Below are 23,089 nucleotides of genomic sequence, written 5' to 3' on the forward strand. Positions count from 1 at the left end.
AGGAGTACGAGCGTCTAGGCCACATGAAAAGACTTACCGGTCCTGTTGATGATTCATGTGAGCATTACTACCTTCCTCATCATGCGGTAGTAAAAGAAACTAGCACAACCACTAAGGTCAGAGTAGTGTTTGATGCATCGTGCAAATCGTCTTCTGGATACTCGTTGAACGATAGACTATTGGTTGGACCCGTCATTCAAGACGATCTCTTCACGATAATCGTTCGTTTTCGATCACGCGCAATCGCCTTGTCAGCCGATGTCGAAAAAATGTACCGCCAAATTCGCCATGATGAAGACGATCATCGGTATCTTCGCATTCGGTACAGAGAAGATCCGACTCAACTCATTCAAACCTTCGAACTGCAAACGGTCACCTACGGCACCGCATCCGCACCATTTTTGGCGACTCGTACACTGAAACAAATTGCCTATGACCATCAGACGCTGTATCCAAGGGCGGTCAACGCAGTTATTCACGATTTCTATGTGGATGACTTGCTAACGGGAACAGAAGAGGTGTTGGATGCAATCGAAATGCGGAAACAAATTTCTGAGATGCTCAATTCTGCTGCAAAGGTTGTGTCACTGGCAAACACCAACTCAATCGCCAGACTTGAGCTTTGTGCGGCAAGATTGGCAACTCAACTGTTCCGGAGGGTCAGTCAGTCCCTCCACGGTCCCTTTGAAACCTTTTGCTGTACTGATTCCATGACCGTATTACATTGGCTAAGGTCGTCACCGCGGCGCTGGAAGCCATTCGTCGCCAATAGGGTTGCACAAATTCAGGCTGAAACACGGATCAAGTGCTGGAAGCATGTTCCGGGTGTAGACAACCCAGCAGACGATGTGTCGCGAGGTCTGCTTCCAGACAAATTGCGATCATGTCATCGATGGTGGCATGGGCCATATTGGCTTAGTGGCAAGGAGGAAATCTGGCCTGATAGAGAACCTGCAATAGAAGAAGATGTATCAACGGTTGAAGAACGAGTGGCTCAGATACAAGTTACTGCGTTGGCAACCAGCAACGAGTTCAGCAGCAGTTTGTTTGCACGGTTCTCTTCTTACCTAAAACTACGTCGAACCACAGCGTATTGTCTGCGTTACATCCAGTGTTTGCGGTCAAGCAAATCCTCGGAAAGGGCATCAAACCTCTCACAGATGCCAATTCCGGAACTCATTTCATTAGTACCACCGCTGACAAAGGATGAGTTGGAGCAAGCAGAGTTTCGGTTATGCCACCTAGCCCAGCAGGATTCGTTCTCGGGGGATATTATCGAGTTGGCAAACGGTCGAGAGTTGCCACGTAGTTCCAGGCTAAAGTGGTTATCACCATTCATCGATCCGATGGGAATTTTACGTGTTGGGGGCCGGCTACGCCACGCACAATTGGAAGATTCGTCGAAGCATCCGATCCTGCTCTCTTCCAAACATCAGTTAGCGGTATTAGTGGCAGTGGCATACCATCATAAGTATCTGCATGCTGGTCCGGAATTGTTATTATCCACGCTTCGTCAGCGATTCTGGATCATTGGTGGACGCAATTTGGCCAAGGCTGTTTTCCATCGGTGTCACCAGTGCTTCAAGGCCAAACCAACACTAGTGAAACAATCCGTTGCTGACCTACCGGCGTCCAGGGTTTCACCGACAAGGCCCTTTTTGGTGAGTGGCATCGACTACTGTGGGCCGATTTACCTGAAGTCGACCGTACGCAACCGAAGTCCCACAAAGGCATACATCGCTATTTTTGTGTGTTTTTCAACCAGCGCAGTTCACATCGAACTAGTAAGCGATCTAACTACCGCAGCTTTCTTGGCAGCACTACGGCGTTTCGTGGCTCGTAGGGGAAAAATAGCTGAACTGCATTCAGATAACGCCACCACATTTAAGGGAGCTGCACACGAACTTCATCGCATCTATCAGATGCTTAAGTGCAGCGATCGCGAACGGAACGAGATATTCAACTGGTGTGCCAATGATGAAATTCAGTGGAAGTTCATCCCACCTCGGGCACCACACTTTGGAGGGCTGTGGGAGGCAGCGGTACGGTCCGCAAAACAGCATATTGTTCGCACGTTAGGAGGTACAAGCCTCACTCAGGAGGGAATGTTCCACTATCAAGTGAGCCATCCGATATGGAACCACTTACACCGGGTCATTTTCTCACAGGATCGAATATGTTAGCTTTGCCACAGTTGGATAGGAGCCAGGTGCCTTCGAATAGGTTGAAGGAATTTGATCTTGTTCAAAAACAACTGCAAAACATATGGTCACGTTGGTATCCGGAGTACCTTCAACAAATTCAGGCTCGTGCAAAGAAATATTCGGTTGAACCAGTATCGCTAGAAGAAGGCCAAGTAGTAATCATAAAGGAAGACAATGTACCACCTACCTTGTGGCCAATAGGAAAAATCGTTGCAACCCACTCAGGAAAGGACGGTGTTGTAAGAGTTGTGACACTACGTACAGCAGCAGGGAAAGAAATAGTTCGGGCCACAGCAAGAATAGCGATTCTTCCAAACACGTTAACCGATTAATAACAACGATAATAACACGCGGTGCAAATGTCAACACACACAGTACAGGTCAAGATCAATAGTACAAGGCACATCACAAACGCAAGTGTAGTACAATACCAGTTATTTATTGGCTAAAGAAGTTCCTTCTTTGGTGGCCGGGAATGTCGAAAATACAGTAAGAATTTCATGCAATATTTACAAGAATTAGTTACAGGAAATAATTAGGATTAATTGCATGAAATATTTCACGGACGAACTGAAAAGGGATTAGTTAATTGGACTTGTCATCTAGAGCTGGAAATGAACTTTAGGATTAAGCAAAATGAACACTGTACGAATGAACTTGACAGACGAATAAACAGTTGCAATCAGAACGGCGCGAAGTCTACCACGGAAATTTCTTCGGAAAGAAATTTAGAACTTTGTAATTTTTCACGTCCCAGTTTTTCGTGAGATTTTCTCACACCATCAATTAAATCGACTTACAAACATTATAAAGAAAGAACGTCTCATAAAAAAATCCACTGGAGTAGTCACACTAGACCTTGAACATGCTTTCGATACAGTCTGGCACGAAGGACTGTTGTACAAAATGATCAGCAATAACTTCCCCCCAAAATTAATCCTACTAATACAATCTTTCTTAACCAGTAGAACCAACTCTGTTCACCTAGCATCCTGTAATTCGGAAGTCTTCAAACCCCTTGCCGGCCTCCCACAAGGGAGCGTACTATCCCCTATCCTATTTAATATCTTTACAAACGATATACCGAAAATGCAGGGTGTCAAAAGATTTGCTTTTGCTAATGATTTTGCTGTCAGTTCATCGGACTCCAACCCGAATTTAGTAATGACGAACCTAAACAAAGGTATTCGAAAATACGTTAAATTCTGTGACAACTGGAAACTTAAGGTTAATGATGCAAAGACTGAGGCAATATTTTTCACAAAGTGTCGCAGTACTAGGAAACTCCCAAGTCGTCCCCTTATCATTAACAACAAAGACATCGAATGGAAAAATTCTATCAAGTATTTAGGCGTTTTACTAGACAAAAAACTTACATTCCAAAATCACATAGAAGGAAAAATAATCAGTGGCACAAATGCCCTAAACATATTGTACCCATTCCTAAACAGGAACTCAAAACTGAACCTACGCAACAAAATCCTCATGTACAAAACATTAATAAGGGCAATACTTTTGTATGCTTCACCCATCTGGGGAGACAGTGCAATATCGCATATAAAAAAGATACAAGTGTTCCAAAACAAATTCCTAAAGAGAATAATGAATCTACCTCCATGGTATAGCACAAGAATTATTCACAGAAATGCTCAAATCGATAGGATATTAGAAAACATTCAAATAACTAAAAGTAAATATATAACAAAATGCTCAAACAGTAGAAAGAGAATCCTACGTAACCTTATATGAAGATGCATATCTTACGACACGAGTCATAAGCATAGAATAGGCGCGTCTACACGATGCGATTCCTGCTCGATTTTTCACATTCTGCGAATCTTTTTTGTATGTATTGGTGCGTTCGAGCAGAGTTGGGCAATCTTTTTCGCCTAAATAGATTAACCAACTTTGGTGGATGCCTCGAATCTTTCGCTTGTAATCTTTTGTAATAAACGGTTACTTTGATGGAAGAACATATCTTTTCAGACACTTTTTATATGTGCTGAAAGTACGAAGAAGAAAGCAGGCCTGGTAAAGAGTGGTATCGTGAAAACACGAGAACACCTACCAATCTTTTTGTTACAGGCTCCTATCACTGTATGTGTAAGATTGGCGATCAAAGATTGGCATCGTGTAGACGCGCCTAATAAGTTAGTAGTTAAGAATAGGTTAGTTACTTTTTTCTTCTTTTAGTTCTGTCCTTGTTTTTTCCATTATTGTTAATCTTAAGTAACTCTAAATTTAATCTTAAGCAATCTTATTCAAGGGGTTTTTTTAAAAGAATTTTTCCCCAATTCAATTTGTCCACCCAATTCTTAAAATACATTCAAAACGCCCCAGGGCTAGAACTATCATTAATTGTCGAGTTAAGGAATCATCCGGTACCGATTAAAAGGTCAATACTGTTAGTAATGTTACATATATGTATATTATATCAAATAAATAGAAATGAAATGACAAAAATTAAAGAAAAAGTAGAATCAATGAATGAAGGGCATGTCTGGATTTTCCATTGCATTCTGCATCAAGATATGTTATGTGCCAAAAATTAGAATGGTTCACGTTATGGACGTGGTTGTACGCACCGTCAATTTTATACGAGCGAAAGGTTTAAATCACCGACAATTTAAAACATCCTTAAGGAATGTGAAATTTCACACGGCTTACCCTATTATACAGAAATTTGGTGGTTAAGCAAGGGAAAGGTGCTACAAAGGTTTTTTGAGCTTCGTGAGGAGATTAAATCTTTCATGGAAAACAAAGGAAAACCAATTGCTGAATTGGACGAAAAATTTAGGCGAAGAGCTGACAACAGAGTTTGAAAAGAGATTCGAAATATTTAAAAAGCTTAAAATAGAGTTCAGTATTATTTCTTCACCGTTCCAAATAGATCCCTCGATTGTTCCTGAAAAATATCAACTGGAACTCATAGACTTCCAATGTGATACGAACCTTAAAGAGAAATTTGTTTTGCTTAACGTGCATGAATTTTTCCCGTATTTGTTATCAAAATATCCTAATTTATCTGAACTAGCTGGTAAAATATTTTCAATGTTTGGTAAAACATGTAATTATATTTATTAAACACTAAACTTATTCTACATCTAACCTAAACTTAACCTAACCAAAAAACCTAACAATTTAACCTTTGATATTATGAACAACGTTTTCGCACAAGAGCTAATGAGGAAAGAGGTCGAGCTTAACCGTCGCGTTGAGCTCGAAGCCTATCGTTATTCTGGCCGTGTTGCCATCTGCTTTGCTATAACGATTTATAGTACTCGTATAGTATTTCATAATACGTAATTATATGTTTGCGAACAACTTTTTTCAAAAATGAATATTAATAAAAACAAAATGCAATCAAGATTTTCACAAAACCATCTCAATAGTACATTAAAGGTTGCTTGCAGCCACACAATGAAACCTAATATTCAAAAGTTAATAGAAGATAAGAGAAAACAAGTGTCTGGTAAATCAGGAAATTTATTATTTTTCATATTTACATGCAAATATAATTTTTGAAGTTCTTTACTGTTAATGTTACTTTAATGTCAAATGAATTAAATTTTCGAACTAACTTCTTCTCATGAGTACTTACAATGGAATACGTGTATTTATAAGATATGGTTACATAGAACTAAGAAATGTATGTTACGGGTATTTTTTTCGAATTTGTTTGTCATTGTTTGAATATAATTATGAATATGAGTATGTCAAATATAATCGGATATGAATTATGACGCGTGAATATGAATTATGAACTATTATTTTCAATCATGAAAACACAGGTTTTATTGCAACACAGAAGGGATATTTTTAAAATTAGCCCGCAAAATCATTTTTGTTTGAAAAAAGGGCCCGCTAGTCAAAATGAGTTTGACATCACTGCTCTAGAGCAGGAGTCTCCAAACTACGGCCTCCCTTGGGGCCCGCCCAGCCTTTGATAAATTTTCCCTCAGCTGGGGCTTTTCCACTCAATTTTCATCTAAATTTTAGATAATAGCTCACTCACTAACATTGCGAAACATAATATCAAAAATTTGTACACAAATTTTGATCAGATATAGCCAAGAAAGCGATCAGTGAGAAGCATCGATATGATAAGATCGGTCTGGAGATGGATCGGAGGAAGCCCTGATGTCCAAGACCTACATATTATCAACCGAACAATGAATGATTTAATCCAGGGGTCTAGAAACTACTAATCCCATGCGGCCCGCAAAACTTTCGATTTTGATTTTTAACGATGATTTTTTTAACAACAATAACAGTTTTCAGCATAATACACATTGTCTCAGGGATCCCTTTCTGATTTGTCTCGTACATTGTACAATACATAAAGAGTAATTTCAGTTCATGAAAGTTTTCAACTAAAGTTGATATCATCACTCACTTGCTCGAGGTAGTGAAACATATACGCTCTACACAGTTTGCGCATTATGTCAACTAGTAGTGGGTCATACTATTCACTTCCCGATTTATGGGAACCCAGCCAGACCCGTGGATGCGTTCAAATCGAGCAGTTGATGCAGCGAGTTTGGGTCGGTGAGCGCGCTCCAGCTTTCTTGTACTTATCGGAATCGTTGATGCGGGTTAACCTGCACATCACTTATGCACACGCCAGTGAATGCAGTGAGAGCACTATTTTTCCACGAATTTTTTTATGCCTTGGATTAGATGGCGAAACAATAAATTTCATAGTGTTAGTCTTTTGAACGGATACGATATCTGGGGCAATACGTCCCAGTCTCGAATGTCCGAGCTAACAGAGTACGATTAACTAAAATTGGCACATTCGCTCTCGCTTCAACTCGTACAAAAAGGCGCAGCAAATTTAAATCCCATCGATCGGAGTCGACGCCGAGCGTGAGCCATTGGTGTGTGAGTAGCTAAATCGTCAAAAATACGACGTATGTTCAGGTGACTGGGGTGTTTGAATTTTCTTGATAAATTTTGCGATCGACGGACATGTCTTATTGATTACTTTGCGAAGCCTTCCAAAGCGTGACAGTTATCCACTACAAGTCAAACAACAAAGTCGAAACCGTACCGAAAGCATTTATTTCAATAGCCGAGAGTAAGAAAAGAAAACTTGATGACGAGTGTTGGCAATTTCAAGAAGAATGGTAGTAGTAGTAGTAGTAGTAGTAGTTTTTATTTATTGTTCGTGATAATAAGTATACAAGTACATTTTCAGATGTTTACGCAGTGGGTTCGCTTTGGTGCTTTCCTTAATATAAGTGAATTTTTATATAGCTTTGCTGTTTGTATTCTATGTTGCTAGTTAGCATTGCCTTTAGGCGTTTGGAAAATGGAGTGGGAAAGTTAACAAAACCCACCACAGGACAAGAAAAAAAAAGAATTTTATTTTTTTTTTTTATGTATAAAGAATGACGCCAGGTTACGAGAGAAGAGAAAAGCTAAACCTAATCTTAATTATCTAACAGTGAATGTCGTTGGAGAGGTAGAGGATAGGAAGGAAAGGAGTTGGGATTAGTAATACAATTATAGTTATGATCGGGAGAGTGATTCCACTAGTGTGGGGTTTAGGTTATTATTAGTTCGTGATAAGTAATTAGAGTTAAGTTTTGATATGAATATTTCAAGGGGTTCAATATTGCAAGTTCTGTGGATGTAATTAGTTCTATACCAAAAAGGAACATTCAAGAAAGTTTTCAAAAATCTATTTTGAATTCTTTGCATTTTTAATTTGTGTGTTTTAGCGCAGGAGTGCCAAACTGGGGATGCGTAGGTTATTATAGGCCTTATCAGGGAGGTGTACATGAGGATTTTGTTTTTCAGACTTAATTTTGATGATCTGTTCCAGAAACAATACAGGCTTCTGAGTATTTTTTCACATTTGATAGTAAGGTTTTCAGTATGTTGTTTGAAGGTCAGGGATTTATCTAAAATGATACCTAGATACTTGACTTTGGTACACCATGGTATATTTACTCCATTCAATTTTAGGTTGGTATTAGGAATTTTACGTCGGCTAGTGAAACGGGTGAAAAAAATTGCTTCTGACTTGTTAGGGTTGATCTTCAATTTCCATCTGTTGCAGTATTTGTGGTAAATGAGTAAAGATTTGTTTAGTGTTTTAATTGCGGTTTTCGATAATCTACTGCAGGTGCCAATGGCCAGATCGTCGGCGTACTGATATTGGGTACAGTTTGTCATTTTAGGTATGTCAGCCGTAAAGATATTGAAAAGTATGGGTGAGAGTACACTCCCTTGTGGCACACCCGCAGGGGGAGTGTAGTTATTGGATTGCGTATTGTTGATATAAACAGCATTAGATCTATTGGATAAGAAACTCTTGATCAGATGGATTACATAATTTGAGTACCCATATTTGATTAATTTGTAAGTCAGACCATCATGCCAAATGGTATCAAACGCTTTTTCCATGTCCAATAGTACTAGGCTGGTGGACTTGTTATTGCGTCGATTAAAGATTATATCGCTTTTGAGCCTATGTAACTGATGTGTCGTGGAAAGGCCGGGTTGAAAACCAAACTGAGAGTTAGGTATGATATTACTCATTTCAGAGTATGTTCTTAATCTTACTGCGATAATTTTTTCAAAAATTTTGCTGAAACAGTTTAATTGGTCTGTAGTTGCAAGCTTGATTCAAATCTTTACCGATTTTTGGGATTGGAACAACCTTAGCTTGTTTCCAACTGTTGGGAAAGTATCCTAGTTTTATGCAGCCATTATAGATTAAGGTAATATATACAATAACATTTTTAGGAAGTTGTTTTATAGTTCGATAATTTATGCAATCGAGTCCTGAAGAAGATTTTGTCTTTGTTAATTTTATAATTTGAAGTATTTCCTTAGGTTTGATCAAATCGGCTGGTATAATTTCGGGAGTTGGGTTTAAACGGAAAAATCTGTGTACTGCTGCCTTTACTTTGATATTTAAAGGGCTCTTATCGTGAAAGGTGGTACTGTGGGCTTTTTGAAAATGCGTTTTTATTGCTTCACATTTTTCTATAGGAGTTAAAAGTGTTTTGTTGTTATCTTTTAATGCTGGGATGCTTTTGGGCTGTTTTTTAATTATTTTTACGAATTTCCAAAGTTTGCTATTATTGTTATGTTGTGGGTTAAATGATTCTAAATTCTTAGACCATGCCGAATTTCGTAGTAGGCCTAGCTTGGCTTCGATATCTTGTTTTAAGGATAGGTAGGTGTCTTTGTAATAGAGATTTAGTCTGTGTCTTTGCCATTTTTTCCTATATACATTTCTTAATTTTATCAAGGAGATAATTGATTGAGGAATGAAAATGTTGAAATCTCCCGGGGTGGAGAGCGGAACGGCTCGATTGTGTGATTGGTAAACGTGGTATGATAGTTTTTGGATCATATTATCTATTTGTGATGGCTGTTCGATTTGGCTAAGGTCGGTTTCATTAGGATTAATATGACTTTTTAATTCAGATTTAAAAAGAGGCCTACTGGCATTTTTATAATCAAATAATTGTTTTTTCGAAATTTTTATTAATTGGACATCTTTAAATTCGAATAGCACTGGCAGATGGTCTGAAGTTAGATCATGCATCGTTATTGGTTCCGAGAGATCTTGGTGGTTTGTTAAAACTAAGTCTAACGTGGAGGGATTGTTTTTAGGATTAGAAGGAATGTAGGTAGGGGAGTTGGGATGGTTGATGGAAAATTGTCCTATTTGCAGTTCGTCAAATAAGATTTTTCCTGCTTGATTGTTAGAGGCACAGTTCCACAAATTGTGACGGGCATTGAAGTCCCCACAAATGAAAAACTTGTTCCTAAGGCTGGTTATTGCTTAATATCGTGTTTGAATTTGTTCATATTGCCATTACCGCCGGGGTGATATGCTGCAACAAATGAAATTTGAGATCGACTAGTGTGTATATTAATGCCAATGGCTTCAATGATTTTAAGATTGAAAGATGGCAATAACGAATGTTTAAGGGTTTTTTTAATTAGAATTAAAATCCCACCCTTAGGGCCAGATGTTCTATCGAGACGATAAGTGTAATAATTAGCAACATTGAAGGCTAAGTCAGGTTTAAGAAAAGTTTCCGTCACTGCGACTACGTCAATACCATGGTGGTTAAGAAATCTTGTGAAATCTATTTTTTTGTTGGTTATGCTATTTGCATTCCAGTAGGCGACTTTAATGTTTGTAAACTGCTCCATTTATCGATAGCAATGTCTTTGAACGTTTGTAAAGATTACCTTGATTTGGTCCTCTTTGCTTTTACATCCACGCAGACTATGAAATGTGTCGGAGATGATTTGCACTAGTTCTTCTGAATTGAAAAGGTCGGTGCTGTTAGTTGCGTCGGCATATGAGAGAGGTGACTGACCATTTACTCGGGATGGATTAGTGTGCGTAGTAGGGAATGGGTTTTGACTACGGGAGGGAAGTGGAGGGAAATCACTGCTAGATAAATTTACCTGCCTTTGCGTAGTTGCGAACATTGTTCCGTTTTGAGTTTTGGGTTTTGTTTTTGTTAGCCGTTTAGGACAACCGCTATAATTGGCCGTATGGTTTCCATCGCAGTTTGCACATTTTAGTTTGTGCGTCGGGATCTTGTCTTCGCCAGCTTCTGCAGATAATGGACACGTGGAAGATTTGTGTCCCAAGGAACATTTAATGCACAACGGCGCTCTATAACAGTTTTCAGCACCATGTCCGAATCTTTGGCAATTTTTGCATTGCATAGGACCAGGTTGCCCGGAGAAGTAACGCCAAGTGACCATTTGGTGGTTTAGAGCTTTGATTGTTTTTAATATACTCATGTCTACTGAGCCTTTGGTGAAGTGCAACAGGTACAATGCCTGCTGGTCAAAGCGCTGCTGCCTGATGGGTAGTTTTTTTATGGCTACCGGGTTGATTTTTTCCTGTTGTAAAAGTTCTTTAAGCTCTTCAGTTGGCATGTCGATTAGGCCGTTTAAGACGATTTTGGTCGTTTTGTCCTCGTGTAGTTGGTATGAGTGGAACTCCGTGTTTGTCGATTTCAGCATTTGACAAACGGCCTTAAAATCAGCTGTGGTTGTGGTGCGGACTATAATACCTTTGTAGGTAGTCGCTGTCGTATAGCGCATGACACCAGATGCCATGACCTTCTTATGGATGTCCAGAACATTAGAACTGGCGACCGTTATTGGTGGTGGTGCGTGCTCTGGCTTGACGTTGCCAGATGGTTTAGGAGTTGTGTGAGTGATCTCGATCTCGTTGTCCTCTAGCGATAGTAGAGGTGCGTATGGATTAGCTGCACACTGTTGTGCTATGTTTGGCAGTATTCTGCGTTTCGGCCTGGTAGCAGTTCCCATGGGGATCGGCCGCTTTTTGTTTTTTTGGGAGCTTTGACCCATCGTGGGTACGCTCGTTATTATTTGCAATCACTTTTTTATTTGTCTGTGTTTAGCACTTTCGTAGCCTCGATTAACGTCTGCACGCAGCGGAGGTTGGATAGCGACTGAGTCGAAAGTCAAGAAGAATGGAGTTTGAAATATTTTTTTGCAAAACATGGGAAAAAAGCGCTGTGTGTCATCTATAACGGAACAGTGTCTGTGATGAAGGATTACAACCTACGTCGTCATTATCAAACCAAACGTGAGGAGGAATATGGTCAGTTGAAGGGACAAGAACGAACCGAACGGTTTTCCAAGCTATACCACCAAATTTCGTCTCAAAAAGCGCTGTTCACCAAATTATCTACTGAAAACGAATCTGTGACTAACGCCAGTTACAAAGTTGCGTATATCTTGGCTAAAAGAGGTAAACCGTTTACAGATGGTGAACTAGTGAAGGAGTGTATGTTGGAAGTAGCACAAGAACTGTGTCCAGATATGCTTAAAAAATTCTAAAATTTGTCTTTAAGTACCAATACCATTGCACGTCGTGTGGAAGATATTGGTGAAAACATTGTAGATCAACAGAAAAAAGTGCAAAAATTTTTCGATATTTTTCAATTGCAATGGACGAATCGTTGGACATTTCATCAACCTAGCAGCTTCTTGTGTTCATCAGAGTGGATGAAAACCTGAATGTATTGCCATGCATAGCATGTATGGTACTGTTACCGGAGAAGATATTTTCGCTAAGCTGGTTAAAACTTTTTCGGAATACAATTTAGATTGGAGTAATTTTAGTTGTTTAACTGTTGATGGAGGAAAAAATATGAGTGATGTGAAAAAAGGTTTGGTTGGACTAGTAAAGGAGGAGTGCAAAAAAAGAAATGTTCCTCAGCCTATGTTCATCCACTGTATGATTCACCAGCAAGCGTTGTGCGCTAAATATTTAGATATTAGCTGTGTAGTTCATCCCGTAGTTAAAATAGTGAATTTCATTCGATCACACGGTCTGAATCATAGACAGTTTAGAAGCTTGTTGAAAGATAATGAAACGGATTATCCAGATATGCCTTATTGCACAGCAGTACGATGGCTAAGTTGTGCAAAACTTTTAACCAGAATGCTTGAAATAAGAAAGGATGTTACGGAGTTTTTAGAAACAAAGGGCAAACCAGAACCGTTGCTACGTGATGAAAACTGGGTATGGAAATTGGCATTTGCAGCAGACATAACAACTCACTTGAATTTACTGAATCTTAAACCTCAAGGACAAGACAATCTTATTTCCGACTTGTACACTCATATTAAACCATTCAGACTTAAACTTACTTTATTTTTAGAACAGCTACAGATAATAAACTTAACACATTTTCCACAGTGTCAAAAATTTAAAGGGCAAGCAAAGGCAGAATTCCCAGTTGATTATGCATTTGATTTAATAACCAACCTGCAAAAGCAGTTTAGTGAAAGGTTTTCTGAAGTAGACGAAAAAGCTTCAGAAATTAGAATTTTTCAAAATCCATTCGAAGCAGTTGTTTTGGATTGTCCCTATGAACTGCAGTTGGAGTTCATCGAAATTCAAGCGAATGATAACCTGAAAGATAAATTCAAAGAAGGACTAATTGATTTATACAAATTTTTACCGAAAAAAGATTTTCCAAACATGAGGGATTTTGCATGTAAGTACATTTCACTGTTCGGAACAACATATTTGTGCGAACAAATATTTTCACGCATGAAATACGTAAAGAATAATTTGAGATTCAACTTAACGGACAAACACATGGAATCTATATTGACGATAGGAACGTCAAATTTGAAACCCGAATTATCCGCAATTACAGCATCCAAGAAACAATGCCAACATTCGCATTAATTTCAAAAGATTAATACAGAAAAGTGCAAATTGAATTCAACTAAAACGTTTAAGAAATCAAGACAACGTGAAATATAGTGACAATGTAAAATAAAGAACTATAAAGACAAAAATAAAGAACAAATATTGTGAGTATAATTTGCATAGAACTTATTTTATAAAATTATTTCAATTCAGCTATTTGATTATTCAAAATTATAATTATTTTCTCAAACAACCACATCCGACACCACCCCCTCCGCCCCCTCCCCTTACCAACTAAATTGAATGCAATACTATTTTTGCAGCTGATGGCCCTCAGCTGCGGCTATTCCACTCAAAGCGGCCCGCCATCTAAAAAGTTTGGAGACCCCTGCTTTAGAGGATCCACGGTACATGCCCCAATTGTCGTAACTGTAGTCAACCACAGGCAGGTCCATCATCTCCGACAACAACATTTGAACGAGCACCAACACCAGTTACCACGAAGCAGATTGACAGCGACAATTTATATCCCGGCGCGGCATGACCGGCCAACTGAAAATAGCACACGACTATCATGAAACATGCGGCCATCCCGCGATTCATACACTTGTACACATACACATACACATACATTTTTCGGTATGTATGACTTTAGACCTCAGATACATCGAGAGTTAAGTAAGTATCGCACATTATTCGTTGCTAGGCTAACAATGTGTGAATGGTTGGCTCGCTCAGCAACATACTCATTTGGAGAAAAGCTATTCAAGTTTGTAGGTATTTCGGTATACATGTGTGTTCGGACACACATGTGTGAATTATGTCGAAGAGCGGACGTGTTTACAAATCACTCCCAGTGTTATTGGCATTATTTTGTGAAAACCGCGGTTCTGCACAGCAAATTTTTGAAGGGCTGGAGATAAGTGCTTGTGGAAGTGATAGTTACTAAGTGAAGTGGACAAGGATCAAGTGTTCTGTTATCGAGGGAATTGACCGGCCCCAGGCCCTTGGCTGAGAACGCCGAACCGCCTGAATCAACCTCAAACACAGAACTGCTTAACACGGTGCTTCGAGTGCCAGTGAACGGGTTGTGATCGCTTTCTCTTGACGGAGGTTGAGCAAAGTGCGGTGAAGTGAGAGTGAGTGTTTTGTTGTGATACAGATCTTTCGTGCGAGCTGAGGGAAGCGTTGATTGTCCGATTGGATTCGGTGGCGTCGGTTCCTCCTGAAGCAGCAACCGTAAGTTCGAGTTAGTGACAACGGCACCCAGAAGGGAGAGCACACGCGGACAAACGCAACGAGAAAGTGCTTAGTAGTGCACGAACACGCGTAGCCTACCTCTAACTCTCTCGCTTAATCCCGGTGGGTATAAGTGTAACGGCCCAATGTTAAGGTTCGTCTACACGAGGCAAAACGGGTGAGTACCAAAAATATATATTTATATATATATATTTAGGCTAAAGTCTGAAACACGACCCCCCCCCACTCACGGTCACTCATCTGCGTGTCAATTTTTCGTACAGGGTGGTTCGGAGACTATGCAATGTGGCCTGAATTTGATTTTTTGGCTAAAGTCTGAAACACGACCCACCCACTCACGGTCACTCATCTGCGTGTCAATTTTTCGTACAGGGTGGTTCGCAGACTATGCAATGTGGCCTGAATTTGATTTTTTTTTACAATTACTATTAAATTGTAAGGAGGTTTTCGCATAGTGAAAAGTGATTTATTCATCGAGGAACCAAGTTCCATACGCTGTTTGTGAAACCGTAAAATTTTCCTCATTTTTGGCCCAACTTTGCCCCATAGCTCCGCCGGTATCCAAGATATCGCCACACTTTCTTCTGGCCATGACTAGATGGCACTTGTGGCTAGATTTCGTCCATGCACCACTAACCGCTACCATGTCTGTGGCCGGAGCTATTCGCGAAAGCTCCAACGGATCGCCAATCTTTGACCTGTGGTCGATAGATGGCACCAATTGCTACATTTTCTTCTTCGACGGCCATGCCCTCAGGTGTCTGTGTCTCGAAACATAATTACAAAACACGCAACCGATTTCGAACCACCCTGCACGAAAAAAGTCACTCAAATGAGTGCCCGTGAGTGGGGGGGGGGTCGTGTTTCAGACTTTAGCCGATTTTTTTTACAATTACTATTAAATTGTAAGGAGGTTTTCGCATAGTGAAAAGTGATTTATTCATCGAGGAACCAAGTTTCATACGCTGTTTGTGAAACCGTAAAATTTTCCTCATTTTTGGCCCAACTTTGCCCCATAGCTCCGCCGGTATCCAAGATATCGCCAAACTTTCTTCTGGCCATGGCTAGATGGCACTTGTGGCTACATTTCGTCCATGCACCACTAATCGCTTCCATGTCTGTGGCCGGAGCTATTCGCGAAAGCTCCAACGGATCGCCAATCTTTGACCTGTGGTCGATAGATGGCACCAATTGCTACTGTTGGAACAGTATTTACATGTGATGAATCATCCGACATGCGATTTGTCGGAGGAGCGGAGCCACTCTCAGATAGTGATGGGCGGAACTTAAAGTTCCGTAAATAGTCAATAAATAGGGGGCGAAAAGGCTTTTTGCGCTCTCTCCATTCTTTAAAAGCGAAACAACTGGCTGGTAAATATTTAATCGAAAACTTATCCGAAATAAAATCCGCGAAAGAACATTGGTGCCGTGACCAGGATTTCTACAACCTAAATACTCGCGATTTTTTCGATAAGTGAACGTAATACACGCGCGCGCATTTCGGCAGTAGCTCGCATTTCATCACACTACACTCGAGTACGCACTTTTCGCACCTTGTATCAAAATGCCTGCTCAAACAATTTTGGCTTCACGAAGGACGATTTTGCTCGCTACTTTGGTGCGACACGAACAGTTTTTGCGGGAATTTGATCCCGAGCGAGACTCCAATGCCGTGGAAATTCGACTTGATAAAGTCCAGCAGTTGGTAAAGGATTTGGAGAATATTCAACAACAGCTGGAAGATGCATCAACCACTGTTGAAGAATCCGATCATAACGACGCGTTGAGGCAGGATTTCGAGCCACGCTTAATATATCTGGAAGGCGAATTGAAGGCGAAAATGAGGGAAATTTCGCGCAATGAAGCCGCGCAGCAAAGGACAGGCAACAGCTCCTTAAAGGGGATAAAATTGCCCACCATCACACTCCCGGAATTCAATGGCGATTACATGCAGTGGTTGACCTTTAGGGACACTTTCGAGTGTCTCATACACGACAACACAGATTTGCCCGCCATACAAAAGTTTCATTACTTGCGCGCAGCGTTGAAGGGTGAAGCGGCGCAAGTAATCGAGGCAATTACAATCAGTGCGGCAAATTATGAGCAAGCTTGGAAAATGATCACTGCAAGGTATTCCAATGAATATTTGCTAAAAAAGCGTCATCTGCAGGCCATGTTTAGCATGAAGCCGATCAAGCACGAAGGTGCGTTGACCCTGCATCAGCTGGTTGACGAATTTGAACGCCACAAAAATACGCTCCACCACTTGGGTGAAGATACTGACGCTTGGAGTAGTATCTTGGAGCATTTGTTATGCACCAAGCTGCCAACAATCACGCTACGTGATTGGGAAGAGCACGCTTCCAACGACGAAAATCCAAGCTACGAGAGCCTTGTAATTTTCTTACAACGTTGAATGAGAGTACTCGAAACGTTGTTAGTAAACAAACCCGATACGTCACTCTCTGAGCAGACCACACACACACGACGTCAAAATTTCCCGCGCGCGACGAGCTTTGCGACCGCCGATAAAGAACCTCACAGTTGCCCTGTATGCAATATGCCTCACGCCGTTATGAGATGCCAGCGATTCCTTGCTATGGATCCTGCACAACGATACCGATCAGCTTTAGACGCACGAATTTGCCTAAATTGCTTGCGGTACAATCACCGAGCGCGTGATTGCTCCTCGCAATACAAGTGTCGACACTGCAATTTAGCGCACCACACACTATTACACTCACAACACCTTTCACACGGCACATTTCCCACTGCGCCCAACACGCCAGCTGCGCGAAATGCTTCCATAAATCACAACACTAGCGATCACTTGGCGAACACACAAGAACACTACGTAGCAGCACACGCGAGCAAGCAAACGTACGATCACGTTTTTCTCCAAACTGCCGTAGTTCGGATAGTTGACGCGCACGGTATCGTTCATCCTGCGCGAGCACTTTTAGATAGTGGCTCTCAGCCTGATCTTATGAGCCGCCGGCTTGCTCATAGGTTAGCGCTTAAGTACGATGCGACTAACATTGCCCTTATCGGGGCGGGGAATTCGTCCACACCAGTGACAAAATCGGTGCGTGCCAACGTTTCATCACGAACGAGTCCGTATGAGTTGAGCGCTGATTTTTTGATCGTGGAAAACTTGATAGGGAATTTGCCAGCACATGACGTGCACGCGAATGATTGGCAAATACCCTCGAATTTTATGCTTGCTGACCCCCAATTTCATAAGTCGGCACCGCTCGATCTCATCCTCGGTGCCCGGCATTACCATGAATTCTTCCAAAGCGGGGCACAACATAAAATCTCGTCAGGCCTTCCTGTCCTCATCGAAAGTGTGTTCGGATGGGTCGTGAGCGGCTCAGCATCGTCCTTGAATCCTGCTGACGGAACCTCTAATGCAGCTTCCATCGTTTGTATGAGCACTCTAGAGGAATCGCTCGAACGATTCTGGAATGTGGAAGAGTTGCAGGTTAGAGATTGCTACTCACCTGAAGAACAACTATGCGAAACAGTTTTTAAGGAAACCACCCAACGTGACAAATCGGGTCGGTATATCGTACGTTTACCTCGGCAGCCTGACTTTAATGTAAAGCTCGGTCAGTCCAAGGCAACAACATTGAGACGCTTCGAGTTGCTGGAAAGGAGGCTGGAACGCGATCCACAACTAAAGGCGGACTATCACCAATTTATAAAGGAGTATTTGGAGCTCGGCCATATGTCGCCGATAAATGTCAGTAGAGAAGAGGAACAGGCCTACTACTTACCTCATCATCCCGTTTTTAAAGCATCCAGCTCAACAACGAAAGTGAGTAGTGTTCGACGGATCTGCAAAAATGAATTCGGGTTATTCATTAAACGAAATATTATGCACTGGTCCTATAGTGCAAGACGATTTGCTGGACATAATCTTACGATTCCGTACATACAAGGTTGCGCTTGTGGGTGACATAGCAAAAATGTATCGACAAATCTTGTTGCATCCTGATGATCGTCGATTGGTTCGAATCTTTTTCCGTTTTTCGACACAAGCCCCGATGCAGATTTTCGAACTCAACACCGTCACGTACGGACTTTCGCCATCATCATTCTTAGCTACGCGCACCTTGCTTCAGCTCGCAGATGATGAAGGTGCACACTATTCGAATGCACAAGCTGCCCTGAAACGAAACTTTTATGTAGATGATTTCATTGGTGGTGCCAACACGGTAGAAGATACTTTCCGTCTTCGTCAGGAGCTATCGGATCTACTTGAGAAAGGTGGATTCGAGTTACGCAAGTGGACATCGAATCATCTAGGCGTTCTCAGCGGTTTAAGTGCTGATCAAATCGGCACCCAGTCATCGTTGCAGTTCATTCCCAATGAAACGGTGAAAACACTCGGCATCTCCTGGAAACCAGAATCTGATGAGCTGTGCTTTGATTCGAACGTTTGTGTTGAATCAACATCCTCAACGAAGCGATCCATACTGTCATGCATCGCGAAGATGTATGACCCGCTTGGACTGATTGCACCTGTATTGGTCCGTGCAAAGCTACTGATGCAAGAATTATGGCTGCTGAAATCCGGCTGGGATGATCCCGTTCCCGAGCAGATCTACAACAAATGGACAACGATTAGTGATGAATGGCAATCTTTATCTACGTATAAAACTAATCGTCATGTTCTTTTACCTAATTCACAAGTAGAACTCCACACGTTCACCGACGCCTCCGAAGCAGCTTACGGAGCCTGTATCTACGCGCGTTGCAAGAACGCGGAAGGAGAAATACGGATCAGCTTACTGGCGTCGAAGTCCCGAGTAGCACCTCTTAAACGCGTCACACTGCCGAGACTCGAACTCAACGCAGCTGTTTTGGGCGCCCATCTCCAGCACCGGGTCCAGAAGGCGATGCAGATCGATAGCGTCGAGTCCTTCTTCTGGTCTGATTCAACTGTAACGCTGAAATGGATAGCATCTCCACCCAATACATGGAAGACATTCGTGGCGAACCGTGTCGCTGAAGTGCAGCGCTATTCTCATCCGCGACAATGGCGACACGTTCCTGGTTCCAGCAACCCTGCCGATTTGGTCTCTCGCGGCATGTCGGCAGCGAACTTCCTTAAGAGTCGACAGTGGCACTCCGGCCCGGATTGGCTAGCTCTTCCAGCCTCGTCATGGCCCAGCTCGAATCCTGATTCCATCGACGGAGTGGATCTAGAAATCCGTCAGGTGAGTGCAGGTATCGCTACAACCTCGACTCATATATGGTTCGATATTTCGTCATCGTTTTCTAGGTTGGTGCGTATAATTGGGTATTGCGTACGTTTTGCGCGTAATACTCAACAGAAGGCGCGCACACAACCATCTTCAAACCACACCGTAGCACCACTTAGTATCACGAAAGAATACTTAGAAGACGCCAAAACTGTGCTTTGCAGACTAGCACAACAAGATGCCTTCTCTCCCGAAATCAAGCACATGAAAAAGGGAGAAGCTTTACTGAAGCAGTCATCTTTACGTAAACTAAGCCCCTTCATCGACGAGAAGGGCATAATACGAGTGGGAGGACGATTAAAATTGTCGCAGTTGCCGTACCAATCGAAACATCCCGTGGTGCTTCCTAAACAGCATAAGTTTACACGTCTCGTAGCTGAACATTACCACGAACAGCTTATGCATGCCGGCGGAAGACTTCTACTATCCCAGATGAGAGAGCAGTATTGGCCACTAGACGGACGTCGATTAGTGAAAGGCATCGTGCGGAATTGCTTTCGATGTATTCGCCAGGATCCCGCACTGGCACGGCAACCTATTGGCCAACTTCCCTCATCACGCATTACACCCAGCCGGCCTTTCTCCATCACGGGAGTGGACTACGCCGGACCGTTCTATTTAAAGCCTGCGCATCGCAGAGCCGCAGCGACTAAGAGCTACCTGTGCGTATTTGTTTGTTTCACCACGAAGGCTGTTCATCTTGAACTCGTGGGAGACCTCACAACAGCAGGATTCTTAGCCGCACTACGACGTTTCGCTTCACGACGCGGTCTACCATCGCACATCCATTCCGATAATGGTAAAAACTTTGAAGGAGCCGAACGCGAGCTCAAGGAGCTTTTTGAGATGTTCAACGACGAGCAGCAGCGGAACGTCATTGCTACTTATTGTGCGGACAAGGGCATCGCATGGCACTTCACCCCCCCGAAAGCTCCAAACTTCGGTGGCTTATGGGAAGCAGCAGTCAAAACCGCGAAGCGACATCTCTACCGGCACCTAGGCGGCACGAGGCTGTCCTACGAAGGTTACTGCACCGTGCTTCAACAAATAGAGGCAGCAATGAATTCCAGGCCATTATTACCACTCTCCGATGATCCCGACGAACTAGCGGCACTAACACCGGCACACTTTTTAATCGGCACATCGATGCATGCTGTTCCCGAGCCGGACTATACTCACCTGAAATCGTGCACCCTGGATGATCTTCAGAAATGGCAGCTGCTAGTGCAACGATTTTGGAAGCATTGGGCCACCGAGTATCTACAAGAAATGCAAAAGAGTTACACACGGCCGGGTAGCAACAACAACAACATACTTACAGGCAGGTTAGTGATATTGATGGACGAATCGCTACCCTGTACTCGTTGGCCTCTAGCACGGATCGTACATGTTCACCCCGGAGAGGATCAGATCGTGCGAGTGGTAACACTGAAGACCGCGAAGGGGATAATAACGCGACCGATCACGAAAGTTTGCATCTTACCGATGCCCACCGACAAAGAGGACAACACGTGCTGATCGGATAACTGTTTTGACCTCCGTCAAGGCGGGGGAGGATGTTGGAACAGTATTTACATGTGATGAATCATCCGACATGCGATTTGTCGGAGGAGCGGAGCCACTCTCAGATAGTGATGGGCGGAACTTAAAGTTCCGTAAATAGTCAATAAATAGGGGGCGAAAAGGCTTTTTGCGCTCTCTCCATTCTTTAAAAGCGAAACAACTGGCTGGTAAATATTTAATCGAAAACTTATCCGAAATAAAATCCGCGAAAGAACAGCTACATTTTCTTCTTCGACGGCCATGTCCTCAGGTGTCTGTGTGTCGAAACATAATTAAAAAAACACGCAACCGATTTCGAACCACCCTGCACGAAAAAAAGTCACTCAAATGAGTGCCCGTGAGTGGGGGGGTCGTGTTTCAGACTTTAGCCTATATTTATACATCACTCCCCAATGAGTGGAAACGAGGCGTCCAATACCTCGTTTGGGTTTGGGTATAATGCTCCACCATTGGAGCATTCTTTGGAAGTAGCTCCAAGACCCCGAGATTCCCTCCCTCCGCTCCCGCTGTACCTACCCCGGAAAATGCGGAAGAAACGCCGAGTGTAACCCCTGATGTCGCAGAAGAACGAGACGACATGGAGGACCGCAACCCCCAAGAGACGACGCTGATACTGGAACCGTCGCAAAGCAGCAGCAAACTACAGGCGGCGTTAGCAACGGCGAGGGAGTTGCACTTGTACACGAAGGACCGGCACAACGTGCATGCTCCTATCAAGAAAATGGCAGTGAAAATACTGTCAGACCTAGGCACTGTTGAACGGGAGTTACTTTCTTGGAAGCTGCGCGCTTCCAGAGAGAGCTGAAAGAGTTTTAAGAAACAATGTTCCATCGGGACCCCAGGCTTCGTCCAAAAGGGGGAGAAATCTCGGGTCCCCTGAAGTACTAGAAGAGCAGCAGAAGCGAGCAAAAAGCGAAGCTGGTGCGTGTAATGTGGCAAAGAGTAACACAGCGGATGCTGCAAGTACCATTGCCACTGCGAACCTGCAGACATCCGATGCAATAGAGTGCACCCCACCACTACAGGGATAGTGGAGAGTCGTGGCAAGCAGGAAGAGACAGACGAGCCCGAAACGACCCCAAAAAGCGGGAAATGAAACGGTTGAGCGCCAAAAGCAGCCGAAACCACCCATGAGACGGGAGTTGCCCGAAGCCATCGTTGTTTCGTCTAAAGATGAAAAAGAGGAGACGCTGCGAAGAATGAAACAAGACCCGAAGCTCAAGGCTTTTGGAGAGAAGGTGGCAAGAATCCGTCGTACTCGGCTAGATGATCTGATCTTCGAGCTAAAGGATGGAGTGAAGGCTTTCGACTTTCAGAGCCTTATAGTGGAGTCTGTTGGCGAAACCGGACAAGTGAGGCTGCTGAACCGGTCGGCAACGGTAGAGTGCCGCAATATTGACCTGGAGACCAAGGCAGAGCAGGTGGTGACGGCCTTCAGGCAGCAATTCGATTGTGGGAGCACCCTCCTGGAGGCGAAACTAAGGCCATCATACAACGGCACGCAGACGGCATATATAAAAATTCCTGGGGATTTAGCAGCGAAGGTGGTTCGTGCTGGTACGGTGAAGGTAGAGTGGTCCAGCTGCGCGGTACGGATCCTACCG

At 42.7% G+C, this 23,089-nt stretch overlaps 2 protein-coding genes across 2 annotated transcripts; both read left to right on the forward strand.

Annotated features, from left to right (window-relative positions):
* The first annotated feature begins 6,977 nt into the window (after window positions 1–6,977).
* LOC125769163 (general transcription factor II-I repeat domain-containing protein 2A-like) lies at window positions 6,978–13,654 on the forward strand. Its single transcript, XM_049437705.1, has 2 exons — window positions 6,978–7,336; window positions 11,702–13,654. Exon 2 carries the CDS (start codon window positions 12,256–12,258, stop codon window positions 13,426–13,428), a length of 1,173 nt encoding a protein of 390 aa, XP_049293662.1. The 5' UTR covers window positions 6,978–7,336; window positions 11,702–12,255; the 3' UTR covers window positions 13,429–13,654.
* Window positions 13,655–16,768: 3,114 nt separating this feature from the next.
* Window positions 16,769–22,290, forward strand: LOC125768003 (uncharacterized). The gene is made up of 5 exons (XM_049435094.1): window positions 16,769–17,047; window positions 18,242–18,472; window positions 18,708–19,877; window positions 19,995–21,247; window positions 21,957–22,290. Exons 1-5 carry the CDS (start codon window positions 16,769–16,771, stop codon window positions 22,288–22,290), a joined length of 3,267 nt encoding a protein of 1,088 aa, XP_049291051.1.
* The last annotated feature ends 799 nt before the right edge of the window (window positions 22,291–23,089 follow it).

The sequence above is a fragment of the Anopheles funestus genome, chromosome X, assembly GCF_943734845.2.
Source record: "Anopheles funestus chromosome X, idAnoFuneDA-416_04, whole genome shotgun sequence".
Lineage (NCBI taxonomy): Eukaryota > Metazoa > Arthropoda > Insecta > Diptera > Culicidae > Anopheles > Anopheles funestus.

What these genes read in the sequence shown, in the direction of transcription:
- LOC125769163 (XM_049437705.1), top strand. Translation starts at nt 12,256, where the DNA reads ATGCATAGCATGTATGGTACTGTTACCGGAGAAGATATTTTCGCTAAG.
- LOC125768003 (XM_049435094.1), top strand. Translation starts at nt 16,769, where the DNA reads ATGATCACTGCAAGGTATTCCAATGAATATTTGCTAAAAAAGCGTCAT. An exon ending in ATCCAAGCTACGAGAGCCTT is followed by an intron (nt 17,048 to 18,241) that starts GTAATTTTCTTA and finishes TTACCTCGGCAG; the next exon opens with CCTGACTTTAATGTAAAGCT. An exon ending in TGGATCTAGAAATCCGTCAG is followed by an intron (nt 19,878 to 19,994) that starts GTGAGTGCAGGT and finishes AATACTCAACAG; the next exon opens with AAGGCGCGCACACAACCATC.